Here is a 13,897-nt window from a genome sequence, read left to right as displayed (position 1 = left end):
AGTGTAATCTTCTTTTCTGGCCAGGATGTCTTAGAACTAAAAGCTCTTGATTGTAGTCTTCAAAGTATCATTTGCCTTTTCTTGATATTGTTTTAATTCTTTTCAGTTTGATTTAGTCTGGTCTTGTTATATTATTGAATTTGTCTTAAAGACTTTATAAATTTTGACTGCCATGTTTTGGGTTTTTTGTACCAAAATATTTTAATTTTTGATCAATGGTAACTTTTTTACTAATATAGTAGAATGGAAGTTATTAGTAGGTTGTTCAACCATAGACCAGCTATACAGGGTGAAATTTCTTATTTTGTACGACAATTTGAAGACAAGAAAAACAAAGATGACGAGCTAATAAATGACATTTGGGTTAATTCTCGTAACCTAAGTGAAAAAATTCTTCCATTATCTCTTGATTTGGCTGCACATAACTTCACACAAATCCAAGCAAAGGGTAAGTTTTTAATCCAACATTTATATAAACTCTGCATTATGCATGAGCGCTCATGGCATTCAGTGAAGTCATTACCGTATTTTCTTGAATAGAAACCGCCCTTGAATAGAAGCCGCCCTCGAATAGAAACCATACTAATTGATTAAAAATAAACAATAGAAGCCGCACTCCCATAGAAGCAGCAGAAGACAATGCTGAAATCGCTTTGGTGTAATATAAAGGCTGTGATTGAGAGCTTGCACATGCGAAAAACAGCAGTTGTCACATTACAGTAGTGATCGGATAGTAATAGAATAAAACCTTTTTGTCAAAAGAGAGCGCAGAGTTTTATTGTCACCTAATCAACACTACTGGTACTTCATGTAATAAAAATAGAAGCCGCCCTCGAATAGAAGTCGCCCTCGAATAGCAGCCGCACAAAACGTTCAAAAATAAAAAATTGTAGCCGCGGTTTCTATTCAAGAAAATACGGTATGTCTATAATAATCTTTACTGACACTGTTACTAACTACCTACATAAAATGCCACGGCATTATTGGAGTAGGGTGCTTTATAAATTCTTCGAAATATATACTGAAAAATAGCACCTCGGTTATGGATATAATAGTTTTCACTAAGTTGGCACTGAATTAGCTATGTTTAATAATGGCATAGTTTTAACTCTCTGTTTACAAAAATATGAATTTACTGAACAGGATGAAATAATCTGTTAAACAGAAAATGCACATAACAATGACATGTTGGGTGTTATACGTAATACATGATTGACTCGTAAATGGTGAAAACCTTTATTACATTTTGTTGTGTATTTCTAAATTTTTCTATATTTTTGTTTCTTTTAAGGGTCATTCCATGCAAAATTAACCAAAAAAAATAAAAATGAACCTCTCAGAATTTTTTGTTTTAATGAAATGAAATTTTACCTGAAATTTTGATATTTCTGCCACCAGAGGGAGCTCTTTATTGCTTCTGGCATCCTCAACTTCCAGAGTAAAATGCTAAAAATAGGTGAATTTTAATTCTTATTTATGCTCGCTATATTAATTTAATCTAATAAAAACGGTATCTCCCCTTGAAAATTCATGAATAAATACTAAATGTTCTGAGGCACCATGATAAAAAATTTTTTTGAATTTAATAGAAATATCATACTTTCTGTTTCAGTTTCAACATCTCATGATCATACTTAGACGTGATGTTAAATTTTCTTATCGTAATATGTTAATTTGTGTAAAACATTGGGAATCACTGTGTTTTGTCCAAAGGCAGCGTATAACAAGTAGAGTAAAATAAATGATTATTTTCTGTTTTTATATTTGTCAACGTTTGTGACCTTTTATATAGGGCCAAATTTTCTTGACATCATTAATTAGCACTTTGTTTATAGAAAAATGTATTGCACAATATGCTACCACAGTGCCAGACTTTGAAGATTAGATATATATAGATAACTCACAGTTGTAGCATACTGCATAACACAATACATGTTCAGATTTCTCTTTACTCTATTGCCAAGGTGCAATTGCTGCTGTCAGGAATATCCAAAATAACAATATTGGCTGTAAATAGAATGTCACAAATATTAACAAATACAAACATGCAAAAAAATCATTTATTATACGTAACTTGTCATGTACAACTTTCCAAAAATTTACAGTGTTTCCCATTGGTTTACACAAATTTACATATCACGCTAAGAAAGTTTAACATTATATCTGAGTTTGAGATTGACCAAGAGATGTTAAATGCTGAAATAGAATATATGGTATCTATGTAAAACATTAAAATCAAAAAAACAATTTATCTCGTTGCCCTCGCTAAGATCTGGGCTTTGGAACATTTAGCATTAAATCCTGAATTTTCAAGGGGAAACATTGTTATTGTTAAATTAAAGTTTATTTTAATATAAAGAATATAATCAAGAATCCAGTCCTGCCAATTTTTAGCATTATACTATTAAAGCTGTAGACGCTAGAAGCATAGAAAGAAGAAAAGGGCACCTTTAAGTGGCAAAAATTTCCAAAATTTCAGAGGCTTATATCTTAAAACCCAGTTAAGTTCAAACGCTGAAATTTTTTGTGTTATATCAATTCTTCTAACTTATAACATTAAAAAGTCTGAGAGGTAAGTGTGTTTGAGGTTAGTTGATTTTGTATGGAATGACCCTTAAAGAAATTTTTCATTGCATAATGCATTTGATATACTTAGTAAAATATATTTCCTAAACACATAATGAAATATTTTTAAAATTCATCTTTAGTACTTGTTTGTTGTCAAATGTGTGAAAAAATTTCATCACAAGAAAATTCTCCGATAAACGTAAGTGTAAGATATTTCATACCTGTTTTTGTTTGTATTGATTGATAAATTCATTAATGCGTTGTTTTTGTCAATTTTATTGCATATACCTTGTTGTATTTGAATTAAATGTGGATTATTTAATTAAGTATATTTTGGATTGACGATTTGGCGCATTAATTTTTTTTTTTTTTTTTTTTTTGGTAAACCACGGTTTTTCTAAAGTTTTCAAGTAATGCGATATACAGATTGATTATTTTGCCAGCTGTGACTTGCTGTATATATATATAAAGTAAACTTAAATGTTAAAACTCGAAGTTCTGGTAAAATTTATTTGAAAATAAAGTAAATACCTGGTAAATAAATTCATCATATATGTCATAACTTTAATTGAACAAAAACATTGAGTGCAACTTTGGGTTATCCTGATGTTCTTGCAATGGTAAAAAGTTATATAATTATGATACTGTTATTAGTTTGTTTGCATTAAGTAATTCATTTTGATAAATATATATATACCATGAAAGCGTATTAACTCAATAGCTCAATTTTTTTTACTTAATTCCAGATAACTTTGAAAAGTAACCCAACTGGCTCTGGTAAAATGGCGGTTATATGCGTATGCAAACTATCATCTCTAACTAGAATCTCAACATTTCTTTAAATGTTAATTTCAGTGTGAACACTGTTTGCATTTTTTGTAAGGCCATAAGCAGTGGTTGATTTCTCAACGTTAGTCAAAAAATCCCTTGCCAACTATATGGCAACAACCATTTGTACAAGTCTTGATGCTTAATTGATGCAGATTGTTAACAAAATGTCAGTGTTGTATCCTGCGCTGTCTCATTTTCATGTCATTGTTGCTTCTAACTTTACCAGATTTCCTATATTTTTTATGTTGTTGTTGTTTTTATTTTATTTGTTTATGTTCGTTTCAAGTTAATTTAATAAGAAATGTTATTTTATAAAGATAGAAAATAAAAGTGAAAGTGAAAGCGAAGAAGATTTCCGGCACAATATTTCTGAACAGAAGCATATCATAAATAAAGAATATGACGAAGCAGTAATGAAGTTGTTATCAGAATATGAGGCAATGGAAAAGCAAGTAGAAAGAGAAAATTCAACTGCATTTGAACAAATATAATTGTATAATACTTCTGCTTAATTAAAACTTCTTTAAAACCAGCCCTCTTAATTAAAACGTAAAACAATCTGTTACTGTCAAACGTTTTTCCATAAATTTTTCTTTCCAGTTAAGCACCAACGAATTTGCAGTATCAGAGTTTAACTTGAAAGAATACTTATTAGTGATGTTCAGCCTATTTTATTGTGAACTATTACCAACAAAAACTGCATGCATAATCAGAAACCAGGGCTTTGGCGGTGAGAAATCATCGCCGAGTGTAAATTGTGCAAAGACTGCTCAGTCTGAGGATAAGTATTTGACTTTTCTGTATTACCATTTCATACTCATTATACATATAATTTTTAAGCAATAAATGATAATATATGCTCCTTTTAAAATAAATCCAAATGATGTTTATTGCAATACTAAGTATGTACCCTATGGAGATGATGCATGTAAAATAACCCAGTTAAACAAAATTTGTCTTTAGCCATTTTATGGCAATTCATCGACACAAGGAAGAAAAACAAACCCTTTTGCAAACTTTTTTCAAATTGATTAAATGCGTAAACTAATAATCTCATTGGCAAGAATGTTTAAAATGTTCAGTGTCAGTGGTAGTTAAATGTCAAGCTTGCGCCATTTGCTTCAAAATCTGTTTTGCCTCAATGTTTTTTTCATCTAACTTCATTGCTTCTTGTAAATTCTGAAAAAAGAAATTGTTTCCGGTGTGTATCACAATATATTATTTGCTATCAATAAAATATGAGATTTAGAAGCATGTTCGTGTACCTGAATTGCTTTTTTCCACATTGTTTGTGCAGTTGTGTGCTTGCCAGCAGCATGGATTTGCTTACTTCTATCTCTTTGGTGTTTTGCTAGAGTGCACAGAAGAACTGACTGCTTTGAATGAGGCATTTTTTGAGATGTCTTCTTCTGACGTTTAAAACATGTCTGCAAGACTTCAATGGCCTGGATGTAAAAAAAATCGAAGACAAATACAGTAGAGTTCGTCTGTAACGGCTTTGTTTGTAACTAAGGATGGGCTGATACGAACCCCAACCCGAATATCGCCTTTAGGGAAGATTCGGGCGAACACGAATACCAACAATGGCGAACCCGAATACAATATTACTTATAAATTTACTGACTTATGTAAAAAAAGATGATCTAGTATCCCGACAATGCCAAACTAGAGTCAGCAGTACTGTACTACAATGTACTACTGTAGTACTACAATGAAGGTCGTCTTCCTAACGATTTTGTTGTTTCGGTCGTTTTTTAAACACTATTTTTCGAAAGAAAGCGATTTGTTTATCGATTACGTCATTTTAGAAGCAAGACTTGACAACTTTTGGAGAAAAATTTATTATCTGGTTCTAATACGAATAGATTCGGGATTCGTTCGTGTCGACCTTTATGATATTCGGGTTCGCCCGAACCCGAATAATCTTGCTCGCGGCACATCCCTATTTGAAACGTAAGTTCGCCAATGTAAAGACACATTTTGTTCGGTCCTCGTAGAATTCCTATCTTTTGCACAAACTAAAGTTCGCCCATCACGTCGATTTACATATAACGACCCCCTCCTAATTGTTCCCGGTCCAGTGGTATATTGTTCGTTCAGAACGGCATTCTACTAGGCCATAATTTCTGCCGTGAACGGTCATTACCAAATAAGCAATAATGCGCAAATAACATTTCACTGTAAATAATTATTTTCAACAACAACATTTTCTGCGTAATTTTGCCAACGTGCTGGTTGTTCACTACACTGACAAACCTTACTGTATAATAAACTTCCTTGTTGTATCGAAAGACAATTTTGGAATGAATTATGGCAATTCGTCTGCGACGACATTTTTTGCAGTTCCTGGAAGTGTCGTTACAAGCAAATTCTACTGTACTATATAGAATTAAAACAACGCAAAAGCCGAAATGCAACAGAAATAATGGAGAAGATAGCTTATATGCACGCCTACCTCTTTATGTCTTCTCTCACGCCCTTGTATTGCAGCTAAATTGCGCCAGGGTGCTTCTGCTTCGCAAGAAAGATCTCTAAATGTTACGTTTAAAAGAAATTCTTCCGCCTCCTGGCGCTTTCCTTTTTCCCAGAGAAGAGCTCCCTGTTAATAGTATCTTTGGTTAGTTTCCAATCCTTAGGAAAATGCACTTGTATCAATTTGAAGCAATAACTTTTTACAATCCTCCAGGCAAACAAGCATTATAATCGAATTTGATGATGATTTCATTTTTATTTTTGAGTTTTCGTGTTGGTCTTAATCGTTACTTTACTTTAGTGTTCAACAGGGGTTATTAAATTCTTACAAATTGACCCTGAACTTCTAAGTTATCAGGTTTGGTCTCAATCACTGCTATGTATAAGCGTTCACTATCTTCATATCGTTTTCGTTGCAGTAGATCAGCAGCTTGTTGCCAGGCGTTGTTTGATTGATTGGGATCAATTGCGATCGCTCTGTGTTGTAATACAAGAAAAATGTTAGAAAAATGAACTGAAGATACGATAAGTGGCCAGTTTTACTAGCCTATGTGGTTTCCTTGTAAATGCCATATGCATTAAAAACGGTTGCAGTGATAAGTTAAACGGCTGCCTTAACGAGTATATTTCAAAACATTTCTGGCTTTGTCGTTTGTTCTGCGAGTTTTCGTATGCTTCTTGCTTTAATTTGCATTTTAAACAACTTCATAAACATAGTTTTGCATAGGAAATGGTCGACCTTAGCATTAATTGAGTAGCTGCATATGTATCTCCCTCGCTCATCAAAATGTTCGACATTTTAACCAGAGTTGCAGCATTGGTCGAATTGATTTCCATGTTTCTTCCAAGGAGCTTTTTACTGGTTTTGATGTCACCTGAATATTAACAGTTGCTGAAGATGAGGATTTTTCAACCTGCTTTTAGATGTTCAGTCAGAGGCGTGTAAACTATAGGGAGTGTATGTAGCCTATATCGCGTGGACTGAATGTTTTTATCAATTTTGTTACGTTTGTTGTTGTTCTTCTGTCATGTTGGACAAATGCTTTACAACAGCGTTCGTACCATTCTTTGATAAAAGTTCTGCGTAGTCATTCAAAGCCATCTGGTATTCGTATGTGCAGGTTTGAGTTTTAGTTCCAGTCAGGCAAGGTCGACTAAGTAAATGCTGAAAAATCTTTTCTGCTTGCTTGTACTGCTTGCGTGTGACGAAAATACGAGCCAGTCCTACCGCATGCGTCACTTCTCCTGGAATAACTTGGATCGCTCGAAGTAAAACTTTGGTAGCGTGATCGAATTTATTTTGTTTTCTGGCGTATAATGTGAAGAGATTTTTGAAAATAGGTATAGTTCATTTGTGTTGTTTTTTGTTATGGGCTGTACTTACACAAAAAGATTGGCCAAATTCCTGTACGAATTTTCGTGGAATGGTTGTATTCGGATGGCCAACGCGTACAGCTTTTCTGCTTCTTCCTAATGTTCAAATAAGGTCGATTAATTATATTTATTATCAACTAGGTTTTAGCAGAACATCGATTTAGTCAATACTGCATACAAAGCACCAACGACCTTTCTTCAAAAAAGAACTTAAATTTACCATTGTTTGTTGGTCGTCTTCTAATATTGTAGCAAGATTGTGAATTGCACTGACGTATTCAGGATATAGCTCAATTGTTTTTTGATATTCCCGAATAGCTTCGTCCAAGCGATTGTTTTCTCTCAAAAAGTTGGCCCAATTGTATCGAATCTTTGCGTTGTTTGGAGCTGCAGCTAACCCAGATCTGAACTTTGCCAACCACAAAATTGCCAAAACTATTACTTCGTATTTTTTATTCCTATTTCATATTCACATTTCGTATTTGTATTGTAGTCCGCTTTTTTTCGGGTAAACCTATAGCCGGAACGCGAATCAGACCATAAACTGTGCCTCCAATTCATGTATTCATTCCTTCCGATTCTTATTTTCGATCGCTTCGACCATTGCTATTATGTTCATAACGATTGTTAAGTTCGACTGTTTCTTCCTAATTCGCGATCCAGGCGACTAAAGCAAGTTGCCCTAGTGAACTTAGCGATACAAACCAATATACTACATATACGTTGAATTCGCTCAAGATGAATATGGGTGGCGGATGGGCTTCTGTTTTGATTTTTATTCTATCTAAAATGGGTTTTGGTTGTGACTAATGTAAACTAAAATATATCACCTCAAAAAGTTTTCCTTGCTTGTCCAGTCGTTAGTTCTTCTCAATGTCAAGCAGAAATATGCCGCCAAAACACAGAAGGTTAATAGATATAACCACATCTTTTTCGTGGGAAACTTATTCAATCCTGTATCAGTTATTTAAAGAACGATGAAAATCCTGTATCAGTTACTGTAAAACAAACTAGCTAACTTCGGTTTGATAGTAGGCTAAGCATAGCATACTTACATAAATTCAGACATTACCTTTGTGCCAGAAATGCACCATAAAAATTACAAAGCCTGCGCTAGGCAAATAAAGTACTCTCTCGGCCACCACAAATCCAACAGGAAAGAACAGGTTAGAAGCCGGAATAAATGGGAATATCATCATGGCGTAACCCATCGCACCTGCCTTGCTAAAAGTTTCCTGAGAATATAAGTTACTTGCTCCAATATACAGTCAGGTAGTGCATAGGTTTTTTTATGGAAAACAATGAATGGATGACCATATGTGTAAAACGTTTTGTCATGACATGATATCACAATCATTGTTCCCCGACTGAAGAAAGACTTTGCACCATGTAACGTCGGTGAGAATTCGTTACCGCGCGCTCGAGCTCCGTTACCGAGCATTTATTTTTTATTTTTTAAATTTTATTTCCTGATTTCGGAACTATTCATCAGGACTACTGAACGCGTCGTTTATAACTTGCATAACAGTATTGCAAAGGAGATGCAACTAAGAATCGAACCTAGCTCGCATTTTACGAGCCAACCGCTCCGCCACGTGTCACCAATTTCATGCATGCAAGTTATATAGGCTACGATCTTTTTACCTTATTTCTAAACAGATTATTCGATAAGTGTACAATGGTCCCCAAAACGACCAGGAAAAGGCATAGAGAAAGAAGATTTCTGTCATCCGAGATGGACACAATAGGTGGTATGGTTCCGTATGAATAATCGTAGCATAGGTTGACAGGGTAAATAAGCAACTTCATGTTGATCCAAACAAGGTAGCTATATGTCATGGCCCTTAATGAAAAACGTAAGCTACATTTCTGAATAAAATGTAATTTTACCATATTTATCACAAACGGTTTGCAGATGTTTCGTCTCGTAGTTACCCTAAAACCTCTATTTCACCGCCATGGCGCTCTATTTTTCAACTCTTGTTTAAAAGTGGCGTTCTATTAGAGGTGACGTTCAATTAGAGGTTGGCGCTCTATTTTTCGACTAGCTGGTGAGAATTATCAGTAGAGACCTGCTAATACAATTCCGCCGCTAAAAGTGGTGTTCTATTAGAGGTGGCGTTCAAATAAAGGTGGCGCTCAAATAGAGGTTTTACGGGTAACTATTTTGCCTTCAACTGCTTTTTACTCAACTGATGCGTACATGGCTTCCCTGACGTCATTGTAATGACATCCGCACTTACGGAAATGCAATATTTGCAAGTATACAGCCTACAAATACAGTATATCTACTTGTGTATGCCGTTTACTACACCGATATGCAAAATTGCAAGCGACCGGTAGTAGGAATGTTACAGTCCATCACAAATAGGTTGAATTCGGCCGCTTATAGCCTATTATACCTTGTCAACTTATTTTTAAGCACAGATGTAGGATTGTCTGGCTTTGCAAATATAGGACGAGTCCAATCCATAATCCAAAATCGGGCCAAGACAAGTAGGATGCCCTACATATGTAAAAGGAACTATTTCAATTTTAGAACATTATCACGCCATTGTGCTGTAGAAACCGACGTTTTTGTTAACTTGGTTTGGCTTGGAACTACCAGAGCTCAGCTCCAACATTTACATACTGTATTTATATTTTATGGATAAGCCTTTTCTAGGACATTAATTATTAAGATATAATTAACGATCGAGAGCATACAGGAATTGACAGCCCCTAAAGAACCCCGGAAATTTTAAAATTGGCGGCCAGCTGTCCTCTACCCTTCTGGCAGCTTATCTTTGCAATTTATCAAAAATTACATAAATTTTGTGATAAAGAAACAACATCTTCTATAACAATATTTTTCGAATGAAGGGCAAAATATAATATGTTGCAAATAAATATCCGGTAGCGAGCTGTTATGTAGCTATCGTCACTTTTACCGCAATTTGTCGGCGAAGACTTCAGTTTGTTGTTACATTTGCATTTCTGGTCTACTGCCACTCAGGTATTATACCTAAGTGTAGAAAGAACACCACCTTACCCAAAAAAGAAGTACAATACATTTGCCAAGAATACGATTGTTTGGCCGATTCCAAAACTTCTTTCTTTCTTGATGCTGACATCGGGAAATTCCTGTCAGAATTTCGATCGTCATCAACACTGCCAACACGGTTATTCCTACACACAAATGAAATAGGTTATGATTGGCTTTGAAATAAAAAAATGTTAACCGTAGAACTTACTTTAGGCTACCTGATTCTTTACTTAGCATTGCCAGGAGCACAAGAATTAAAGAGAGGCCCATTCTAAACGTAGCAGCAGACGGGAAATGATGATTCTTTTTCGTTTCTTTTCTCAATTGGCTTTCGTTATTGTATTTTTCCTCAATGGTGGCCATACTAGTGTCATGTTTACGTTTTACTCGATAACGAAGGCTTGGATTGTTTGAAGAAAAACCTATTAGTTAAAACGACTGAAGTGATAAAACAACTACTTTCGGTAGCAAACTTTTAATAAGCCTATATTTTGTGGGGATGTGCCGAGCCCGAACGTTCCCATTTTTAAGTGTTCTCACAAACACGAGCTTTATATTTGGTTTTTCTCGAACTTTTGCTTTTTCGACCAAAAAACAAAAAGTCGTAACTGTTCCAATATTTGCTGCCGAGAATAGTTTTTAATCATGCTGTGCCCGTTATTAAGTTGAAAATTACTGTATCATAGGATAAGTCCATCAATCAGGTTACCCATATAGGCGTTGTCACAGCAATGTTTCCGTTCTTTTTTATTAAAAAGTAAACACAAATCCGGTAAATACAATATACTAGTGTTTTGATCTTGAAAAAAGCTCTTTGTGAAATAGTTTCTGTTACTATATATAGTATCGTATATAGTATATACTATGTATCAATTGCATGTTACTATATATTGATGTATTCATCAACTAAGTTACTAAGAAGTACTTTTTCCGTGGAGATAGTCTTTGAATGTAGCCAACAGTACATCGATACAGACCTTTCTGCCTTCAAGAATCAGCTTCTTTGTTTGTGTCATTATGACGTTATAAGCTTAGGCTCGGTTCGGGCTCGCATGAGTTTTTTTCATTTTTCTGCAACTCTGATATCTGACATATTGTAATATAACAGGCCTGATGGAAACGGTCCGTTGTGCAGGAACCAAAACGAGATGTGGTTTAATGAAACCTCGAGTTTAATCCTGGTTGCACTTCATGCTTGTAGTTACAAGTTAATCTGTACTTACCGCTTGCTTTCACGTTTAGGTTTCTTTCCACTTTTGCTTCCGTGTTGCAAGACGTTGCGCTTTTTTTATCGTATGTGATGATTTCACCTTGTCCATATTGATTTGATTCAATGGGGTAAACAAGAAGCGCCAACAAATAAAATACCGCGCATAGCAATTCCGCACAACCTACAACTCCACAAACCTAAACCCAACACAGACATGTGAAAGCAAGAGAAACAGATCCGTATAGTAAACGCCGTTTAAGTAAGCTATATAAACTGGCAAACGATATCTTGCTGTGATCATTTTTTAAACCCTTGTTTATCATCCCTTACCGCTTCCGTATGAATGGGATGCAGCGAGAACAATAATCCGACCAGAAGAGAACAAAGAAAACCATCGTCATCAAATACGAGACTCCAACAAACTTTCATCAGTAGGTAAGACGCGAATGCATGTAAGAAGATATTAACACCATGATACACTTTGGGGTCGTTATCAAAACTCGAATGTATCATCCTTAAGTACAATGATACAATTATAGATTAAGTCAATATAATCTTACTACAATAACTTGTACATTAAATTACTCCACCTTGCAATTTACATTTCTTAATCTGTACCCAATTTTTATTCATTACAGCTTCCATATAGTAATATGCTAATAGCTTGTTATTCAATTACCTGAGAAATAATATAGTAACTGGACGATAGGATTTGTGGCTACCATTATTTCGCAATGGTGTACCCCAGTAATCATTCCAAATGATAGATGAAAATCGGGAATTTTCCTAAACATTGATAAAACTACATTATAAACAAAGTCTGAGTCACAAAACTGAGTAGATCGGTAGAACGCTTAAACGTGCCTATATTCAAGATTGAGTAACCACAAAATACAACATGTTTCGAATGACATTTGTGTTTCCGTCACACTCATGCTTGAGATTTATTCTCACGCAGGCAAGCAAATACGGCCTGTGACAGTTTTTTTGCTCGTAGTTACCTCCATGGATTTATCAAAGATAATTTTATCAGTTCTTTTGTGGATGACTGGTAATTTATTCATAAAAATTATCAAAATCATTTTACAGGAGCTTGAGTAGCGTAATGTTGCCAATATCAATAAAAGCAAACAAACGGTCATGAAAACATATAGTTTCCCTGGAGAAGGTAAAAAGTAATTCTGAAGTGTTGACTGTTCAAGTAGGCCTATGTAGAATTATAAATCACCGAACGGCCTATTATTCAAAACAGACCTGTACATCCGGATTTTTTACTATAGCTGGAATGTCATCGTGTAAAAACGGCCCGTTGATCACATCCTTGTACGCCAACCATGTAGTAACTGTCAAAAGCCCGAACGCAACCCAGTCTGATAAATACTTCCTGAAACATACTTTTATAGCTTACTGGAGATTACATGAAATACATTTTTCAGAAAACGGAGTTTATCCAGTGTTAAAAATGAAATTTACTTTCTATTTTCTGATATCGCACATATAAGACTTTAGTATTTTTGAAAGTCTTATGTAAATATGGGTTACCCCTTTTTATGCTAGCTGCTTTGCATATTAGTATTGTTTCCAGGTAATTACCTCAACATTGAGCGGTGTTCGGTCTCAGTTTCATAGTTTTGAAACTGCACCCTTTCTTTTCATGCCAGCAGTATTACTTATCTGCAGTCCTTATTTAAAAGCAAAAATCTATAGCAAAGTGCTTCCCGCAGGCTGTGATGGCCATGTTTCTATGATGCCCCAGGCAATTAAGCAAACATTCAGCTATCAACAAACTGATTGATGCTATGTGGCGGTTGCCACACGCCATTTAACGTCAGGTTTCGACAACTCTTCAATTATGACGTCACACAAACACGAGAATCACTTGCTTTGCAGCTTTTACACGTCCATTGATTAGGCGAAGCACGTTACCCAAAGTGGGAAAACGCGACGACAGTCAACATTTTGTATTGCTGCTGTGCAGGCGCGTTTTGATATTCATCTTTTGTGAATTCTCTGCTTATTTGACAAATGAAGTGCAACCCATATTTCTTTAGTTGCTTGCTTGCTGCGGTGTGTGAAAGGAAATACATGAGCATTAGGTTTAATACTTTTTTAACGTTTTAACGAGCTTGGTGTTCACTTGGAAGAACATTCTCCTCGGTTTATTTGGGAATCAGATATCGTGAAACATGCAAATTGTTCACGCCAGAAAAATTTAGCGCTCAGTGCTGGCACTACTATTAAATGGCTGTCCAGAGCAAACGGGGACACCAAACAGATACGGATACTTTACGTATATCATGAAAAATAAAACACGATGTATTACTTTTAGCATGGTTTAATTTTCTTATATTTTTAACACTATGCATGTGCTGTGTTACTAGATTTATTTTACAAAATTAGAACATACACGAATGCAA

The 13,897-nt window shown here is 35.0% G+C and overlaps 2 protein-coding genes across 8 annotated transcripts; one reads left to right on the top strand and one right to left on the bottom strand.

The window, feature by feature from the left end:
- The first annotated feature begins 214 nt into the window (after window positions 1–214).
- On the top strand, window positions 215–4,650 carry LOC143453157 (biogenesis of lysosome-related organelles complex 1 subunit 5-like). Of its 2 annotated transcripts, none has more exons than XM_076954336.1 (3): window positions 215–448; window positions 2,709–2,767; window positions 3,315–3,566. In XM_076954336.1, the coding sequence occupies exons 1-3, from the start codon at window positions 244–246 to the stop codon at window positions 3,408–3,410; spliced, it is 360 nt and encodes a 119-aa protein (XP_076810451.1). In that variant the 5' UTR covers window positions 215–243; the 3' UTR covers window positions 3,411–3,566. The 2 variants fall into 2 exon arrangements, with proteins under 2 accessions (XP_076810451.1, XP_076810443.1); XM_076954328.1 differs by lacking the exon at window positions 3,315–3,566 and adding an exon at window positions 3,717–4,650 and having other exon boundaries at window positions 219–448.
- On the bottom strand, window positions 4,182–13,229 carry LOC143453121 (protein O-mannosyl-transferase TMTC1-like). Of its 6 annotated transcripts, none has more exons than XR_013115134.1 (19): window positions 13,074–13,229; window positions 12,735–12,864; window positions 12,160–12,266; window positions 11,811–11,994; window positions 11,494–11,677; window positions 10,489–10,692; window positions 10,277–10,413; window positions 9,648–9,751; window positions 8,890–9,088; window positions 8,318–8,480; window positions 8,076–8,199; window positions 7,466–7,649; window positions 7,256–7,341; window positions 6,934–7,178; window positions 6,611–6,746; window positions 6,201–6,348; window positions 5,855–5,998; window positions 4,665–4,834; window positions 4,182–4,578 (listed from the first exon to the last, which is right to left on the bottom strand). XR_013115134.1 is itself a non-coding variant. In XM_076954281.1 (19 exons), the coding sequence occupies exons 1-19, from the start codon at window positions 13,079–13,081 to the stop codon at window positions 4,501–4,503; spliced, it is 2,745 nt and encodes a 914-aa protein (XP_076810396.1). In that variant the 5' UTR covers window positions 13,082–13,229; the 3' UTR covers window positions 4,182–4,500. The 6 variants fall into 6 exon arrangements, 5 of the variants coding, with proteins under 5 accessions (XP_076810396.1, XP_076810404.1, XP_076810423.1 ...); XM_076954281.1 differs by having other exon boundaries at window positions 4,665–4,844; XM_076954289.1 differs by having other exon boundaries at window positions 4,665–4,844; window positions 5,855–6,000; window positions 6,239–6,348.
- Between the last annotated feature and the right edge of the window lie 668 nt (window positions 13,230–13,897).

The sequence above is a fragment of the Clavelina lepadiformis genome, chromosome 1, assembly GCF_947623445.1.
Source record: "Clavelina lepadiformis chromosome 1, kaClaLepa1.1, whole genome shotgun sequence".
Classification (NCBI taxonomy): domain Eukaryota; kingdom Metazoa; phylum Chordata; class Ascidiacea; order Aplousobranchia; family Clavelinidae; genus Clavelina; species Clavelina lepadiformis.
The sequence above is the reverse complement of the archived record's forward strand: the minus strand, read 5'-3'. Positions and strand labels throughout refer to the sequence as shown.

Excerpts from the sequence above, each read along its gene's own strand:
- LOC143453157 (XM_076954328.1), top strand. The coding sequence starts at position 244 with ATGGAAGTTATTAGTAGGTTGTTCAACCATAGACCAGCTATACAGGGT. Across the intron at positions 449-2,708 it reads CACACAAATCCAAGCAAAGG|TACTTGTTTGTTGTCAAATG; the intron begins GTAAGTTTTTAA and ends ATTCATCTTTAG. Across the intron at positions 2,768-3,716 it reads AAGAAAATTCTCCGATAAAC|ATAGAAAATAAAAGTGAAAG; the intron begins GTAAGTGTAAGA and ends TATTTTATAAAG.
- LOC143453121 (XM_076954281.1), bottom strand. Across the intron at positions 11,995-12,159 it reads GTTACTATATTATTTCTCAG|GATGATACATTCGAGTTTTG; the intron begins GTAATTGAATAA and ends ATTGTACTTAAG. Across the intron at positions 9,089-9,647 it reads CTTAAAAATAAGTTGACAAG|GGCCATGACATATAGCTACC; the intron begins GTATAATAGGCT and ends TTTTTCATTAAG.